General features: G+C 46.0%; 1 protein-coding gene across 1 annotated transcript; it reads right to left on the bottom strand.

Annotated features, from left to right (window-relative positions):
- Positions 1-891: 891 nt before the first annotated feature.
- On the bottom strand, positions 892-6431 carry LOC125505959 (E3 ubiquitin protein ligase DRIP2-like). The gene is made up of 7 exons (XM_048670855.2): positions 6035-6431; positions 4394-4493; positions 2759-3074; positions 2415-2659; positions 2266-2316; positions 1774-1846; positions 892-1337 (listed from the first exon to the last, which is right to left on the bottom strand). The coding sequence occupies exons 1-7, from the start codon at positions 6153-6155 to the stop codon at positions 1116-1118; spliced, it is 1128 nt and encodes a 375-aa protein (XP_048526812.2). The 5' UTR covers positions 6156-6431; the 3' UTR covers positions 892-1115.
- Positions 6432-6668: the final 237 nt, after the last annotated feature.

Below are 6668 nucleotides of genomic sequence, written 5' to 3'. Positions count from 1 at the left end.
GGGGACAAGAATTTTTAGCCGCAACATGAGGCAGTGTTCCAGTTATCATCTTGAAAACGGATCTTCAGGTAGTCACGGCAGCTTGTATTCCATGATAGGACGCAACGGTATGATGGTAGCTGATGTATGGGTCATCTTCCCACCATAGACCGCTGCCCTAGTCGTTAGGGGGTCGCTCTCATGTCGTTGCGTGATCTAGCCGCTACCATTCCTCACCTGCGCAGCATCCACCATGACCCAAGGGCCACTACCCTAACACCCTTTGCATGAGCAGAGACGTCCGCCGGCATGTTTGATGCCGACTGGAAGCCGTTAGGGCGCCCGTGCCCCATCAACGATAAACGTTGCTATTGCCGACAAGGGCCTCCACGTGCAACCTCTCCGTGTGCCCTAGACAACAAACATCCACCGTCATGTTTTGTTGTTGATTCAAAATAGATTGAGTTTTTCTTAAGCTACAATGGATTTAGACAAATCAACTTTAGTTTACTGCAATATTTTTTTATTTCAGAACTTTAGTTTAGTAAAGAAGTGCAACGTTCGCTTTTCTGAATAAAAAGGTGTAAGTGGCACTTTCACTGCACTGTTTCACTTGTCTGAATTGAACAAGACTTAAAATGTGTCAACGGCTTAGACATAGACATAGACATCAGAATGACCTGTGGAAGCAGCTGTTCAGCTCGCTCGATGTGCAGCTTTGCAGGCCACGCCCTGGCATAGACCGTTACCAGCCAAAACCACTAGACCACCACAGGACAAACCGAAGGAATCTCACCTAGAACGAGATCTTTTGACCAAATCAGGGCTACCGCGCAGCCTTGCACAGTGGGTAAGAAGCAAAATTACCACAAGAAAGAGGGGGGAGAGGAACAACTGAGGAATTCATAACTGTAAACCAAAAATGTAGCCTGCATAAACTTTTCGGATTCTTTGTCTAGCAAATCTACGGCTATGCTAACCTCTTCCTTTCGCCCCTTCTCTCTTTACACGGTCCAACAAAATTGAGAAAGATATGCGGGTATAGAGTGAGAATACTATATGTATAATATATCCTAGGTAGGCAGACTGATGGACCATTGAACGACGAGCATGAGCAGATGACGGAGACGGAGGAGCTAGGTGCTGCAATGGCAGGGGAGGGACGCTATCTTCATCGTGCAGCAAAGGGGCCTGGACCCTGGGCACCGGCGATAGCGCAGCTCCATCACAAACTCATTCGCCGGAGCACCCACCGGCCTCAGGACCTCTTCCTTCGGCTTGCAGCTCAGCCACCGCTCGAGTAGGCCGTGCAGCGTTGTCGAGGGGCACACCGACTCATCATGGCATAAGATCTCCACCTGCATTTCGCACAAGTGTATACACAAGGGGTCAAACAAAAGAGCAGGTTCACATACTCTCGGTTTGTGGGCACACAGACTCGCGCACACTCACTAACAGGAAGAGATATGATAGGATGGATCATTGAGCTGCAAAATGTTTTAGTGCCGTATTCTTTGGGAGCTTTGAACAGAAAAATGGTGCAATTAAATCCTACTATGTCACCATCCAAATCTACAAATGCAGCAGGGTGGTTCCTTTTAATGGAAATCCATGGGGACAGTGGCCCCTTCACAATTTCTGAAAAACAAAATCTAGAAATGTAGCAAAGTCCAGATTTATCGGTAAATGTAGTACATGGAAGCAAGCACCTTGATAGCAGGGCACAGACTTGAGTAGGGTTTGTGGAGTGGCAGCAATCAAAAATGGAAGTACAATGACATCTAAAAGGCCCACCTTATCGTCACTTGCTAGCTCAAGTTTTTTCATAATCAGCCTCAGGATGGAGGATACCCGCATAGTTCCATCTCTGAAACAAGAAGAAAAAATCATATTGAAGAACAGAATGTATTAAATTCTTGGAATCTACTAACATGTTATTACATCAGCGAAAACTGAATTGCTGGTAGGAATGAATGAAAAAAAGCATGCAGGATTTTCGGATGAAATATCTTCTCCACCTGTCATAAAAATTCGCAAGACCACTGTTTTTCTAGGTTCTTCACCTTCATATTTTGAGATGAAGAGAAGAACTCTTGCTAATACCAGAGCAATCTATGCATCTAGTAAAAAACAATCAAAGATAACAGGAAAAGGGGCATCAGCACACTGAGCCATCTAAGCTGGGAAAATATCTCCACCAACATATGCTATGATTAAGAGGATGCTAAGTATGAGAGGCCTATATCATTGTTGACAAGGAAACTTGAAGCCTAAAGGGGAACTCACTTAATTCTGTAGAAATTCTTTTCTAGCTGAGGCAACAGTTTAGCTTCTACCCTGCAAAACAATTTTCATTTTGATGTGACAACACAAAACACATGGTCCATCAGAATCTGTATATATATATTGAATAGAGATGCTGCAAGAGGTCTTACTGGTTCGGTGAAGTGACTAGTGAAAACCAGACTTGGGTAGTTATTCCATCATGCGAGTCTGCTTCTGGGCTTTCCCTCGGAGTATGCTCTGTGGTTGTTTTATTTTTGTGACTTTCCTTGAGACAAGGACTTGGATTCTGCGATTTCTTCGCGCTTGCCACGACTAAACTCCGTAAGGGCTTCTCAAGCTCTTCCTTGTCAATCGTCCCATGATTCTTTCCATCTTCAGAAATATCTACACTGTTCTGTTTGGGATGGAAGTGTAGTTAGAATAAGAAAATGTTACAAGACAACTGGCATAAAACTTGCATATGAATTATGTGTTGATAACACTTCAATACTACCTGTTTTTTATTTGCAGATGTTGTCATCTTGGTAGATTTTAGTGCCGAGGCCTTCTCAGCCATCTGATAGCGGTCTTCAGATTTATTTGGCAATTTACCGAGAGAAAACGTCTGGGATGTGATAGTCCTTCTTGCAGCTTTGGTTCTCCGTCCTGTCAGAGTAGACTGTGTTGCCATCTTTGGGGTTTCAACCAAGGAAGAAATGGACCTCTCTTTTCTCTTCGCTGGCAATGTAATAGTTGGAGCCTCAAAAGCATCTACATCTGCCTTAGGTGGAAACAAATAATTTCTGATAGCCTGAATACTTATATCAGCCCTTCAAACAAGGAACCAATCAATCATGTTAGGTAGCAGCATATAGTTGAGTACCTGAGTCGAGATTGCAGGAAAAAAAAAATGATGGTGGCTGGAATTCTAAGATTTTGCTTCACCAAACAAAAATGTATATACACTGTTTAGCAAGCGTGTGTATTTCAGCCAGTGTTATTAGACAAGATAACAATGTAGCAGGCAGTCGGCACGAAGAGCTGTGATAGCTGTTACAACTTACGCAAGATTTATACAGTAGAATCCACAGGAGTGTAATTATAAGCTAGTATACTCTCACTAATAACCAGAAGGAACTATTTTTAATTCAAATGTGTATAGAGATATTAACAGTACATATACTCTTATTCCTCACAAAAATATTAAGTGCACTTTTCTGCGGTACAAGGGTCGTACATATACTCTTATTCTTCAGAAAAATGTTAAGTGCACTTTTCTACTGTTTTATATAAGGGTCCAAATGAGCTAATTGTTTCTGCAGCTATTAATAAATGGTGTGTGTGAACACCATATTTTACTGAAAGGTACGAATTTTAAAATGGAAAACACAATGGAAATGTATTTGAACTCCTATCACTTTAAGGATCAAGTTACAAGTGTCGACATATTTGCTTGTTGGAATCGCAGATATCCTTCATGATAGTTTTATATGGATTCTAACATGAATTTTATTAGTCTGTTTTCTCCATTCTGGCCATCTGTTGCTCTATAGTCTATACATCCTTATACTGCCAAGTTCTTAAGGCTGTGTTGGGCGTCGTCGGCGAAGGGAAAACTTACAGAGACAAGGACAGGAGTGTCGGACTGTGGGGTCTGGTCAGTCGGCTGCAGTACGAAAACTGTTGGCCGCTGATGCAGGGCTTTAGTACGTGGACCCTGAGGCAAACTGCCGACTTATCCAATGATGCTCTGACACGTGCAATAGGAGGGAGAGGAGCCACAAAATTTTGTGTTGGCCCAATTATTACTGAGATGAAACAAGCTGGAGGACTTGCAGCATGAGCCATTTTGAGGCAGCCGGAGAACTATAGAATTTGTTCTATTGTTACAGATGAACAGAAGATTTTGGATCATGTATTCTTACTTGATTTAGTATCCGTAGAACCTCCAAATGGCTCATTCTGACATGCACTATATGTACTATTAGTGTAAGAAGGCCTAAAAAAGTGGCAGCACCACTTCTTAAGGCTCACATGTTATTAACGCTATGCAGGTGTACTTACAGGAATTTAAAGAAAAAAGAGAACTGACAAGTTGGAAAAACAATGTTGTACAGCAGATAACCTTGGTATTTTAACAATTACTTACCTGAGTTTCTCTTCAGGAGTGATCCCAAGAGCAACGTCGCATACTGGGCAGGCTTCGATCTCCTCCTCATCTATTTTCTTCATAATACATTCCCGGCAAACTGCTTACAAAAATATGGTCACAAGAGGAACTCTACAGACAAGCATGCGAGTATCATACAGAGATTTGAAAGAACCGAATTTTATGTGCTCGACAGAGGAAAGCTACATTATGAGTAAAATACAAAGTAGCAACAATGCAATAAGAGTAGATACTTGACTTGCATCCAGATTGATAGCTTGAACAAGACTGACAACTGCGCTGTACTTGCGATGCAGCAGTAGCTGTCAGGCTTATCAATCAAGAACGTTTGTTTAGATAATCAGAGTGATCATCCTCCTGGCATCTACATCATGTGGTGCAGCCACTTTGTCAAAAAAAAAGTGGTGTGGCCATTTTTTTTTATAATGTGAAGCGCGGCTATACCAAAAACATAGATCTGAGATACTTCCCCAATACAAATAACTATATAAGACAGCACGCCACTGAATACCCGTTCTACTAACCAGAAGCATCGATAACATAACCAAACGGACAGGAGTCAAGCATTTGCTAAAGAGGTATGGTTGCTTGCTGGCTCTCACCATCCATGAGTAGCGAGCAATGCTCTCTCTGTAAGCTCGATCCCTGGATGATGGTGGAAGAAGATCAACAATTCTGACAAGACAAGTGCAAAGAGGAGCAGTGGAGGTGGCTTGTGCGACTGTAGTTGCATGGCATATTTGCTTGGAATGAGAGAAACAAGAGGATTTTCAGAGAACAGAATACTACGGCTGCTAATGTTTGGGAGCTAGTGAGTGTAGGATTTAGCCTCCTGATGGATGCTTTTCAAGAGTAGTTCTGCTCCTTTTTTTTGTACAGCCGAAGTGTTGTTGACACCTGCTAATGTTCGGATTTTTATTGTTTCCCTTCTGCTCTGTTTGAGCCACCCTGCACTTAATGCAACAGCAAAACACCTGCTACTTACAGTCACACGCGCACATACACACACAAAAGATTCAGCTTGGCTGCATTGTCGACTCCAGAGAACAGGGATGGCATGGCGGCTCCGGTGGGACTGGTGCGCGAGAGCACGGGCGAAGAAACCATGGCTTCGATCGGCCGCACAGTGTTTCTCCGGAGTAGCTCCGGCGCACGCGGCTACCGGAGAGGAAACGCCTGCCTCTTGGTCCAGGATGACGAAGCAGACCCAGCTCCAACGAGAACGCCGGCCAAGCAGAGCGAACGCGGCGGAAGGTGGCCGCCAGGGCCAGACCGCAGCGGCACGCAATCAGAAGCCTCGGCAATTCGCACGAGACCGGTGGCGGCTCCGGCGCTCATCTGGGATCAGGAAGTCGCGTCGAACGCCAACCTGATTACCACGCCACCACTGACAGAGAGACAGACGGAACAGGGACAGAGAAAGCAGAACATCCGACACCAAAACCAAGGAGGGCAGCGTGACGCGACGGGGGGGCATGGGGGCGTCCGCGCGCAGCGGCGCGGGACGCCGGCGCGTGCAGCGCAGACACGACGGAGAAGAGAGAGGGAGGGCGGACGGAAGAGAAAAGAAACCGTAGAGGCGGCGGGGGAGCGGGGTAGAGAGAGGGAGAGAGAACTCACAGGTATGGCCGCACTCGGTGAAGGCGCTGGCCTCCCGGAAGTAGCCGTCGCAGAGAGGGCACGTCACGCACGGGGCGAGCAGCGCCCGCCGCACGCGAGCTACCCCCGGCGCGTGCCCCATCTCCCCGCCGCCGGCAACCACCTTCGCCACCTCCTCCTCCTCCTCGTCGGCCTCCTCGTCAGAAGAGCTCGGGGCCCGGGGGAGGCGGAGAATCAGGAATACGCGGCGCGGGGCGATGGAATCGAGGGCATTGACCGGCCGGGACAACAGAGGCGCGGCGGCTGCGGCGGCGGAGCTCCGGCGAGGCGCGGGGGTTTGTGGGGCCGGGGAGTACGAAGTCTTTTCCTATTGCGCTGTATAAATAGAGGAAATTGGAGTGGCAGAGGTGATTGCGTGTTGGCGGCGCCGGGTGCGCGTAGCCTATAAGGACCTATGTGCGATTTGTATTCGGAACTGTCTTCCTATTGTTTTTCCAAATTTATCTGCTCTTTTTCCTGTTCCGAACCAGGCCGTTCCAATTTTCGTTGTTCCATAATTAGTGTAGATAAGATTCATTTTGTGTGTGGGTAGGTGGCGAATTTCTTGTACAAAGCAAAGAGACCATAAAGAGGGGTAACTTGTTGTGTGTGTTTG

The sequence above is a fragment of the Triticum urartu genome, chromosome 5A (genome assembly GCF_056163025.1).
Source record: "Triticum urartu cultivar PI428250 chromosome 5A, HENAU_Tu73, whole genome shotgun sequence".
NCBI lineage: Eukaryota > Viridiplantae > Streptophyta > Magnoliopsida > Poales > Poaceae > Triticum > Triticum urartu.
This window is presented reverse-complemented; position numbering and strand designations above follow the sequence as displayed.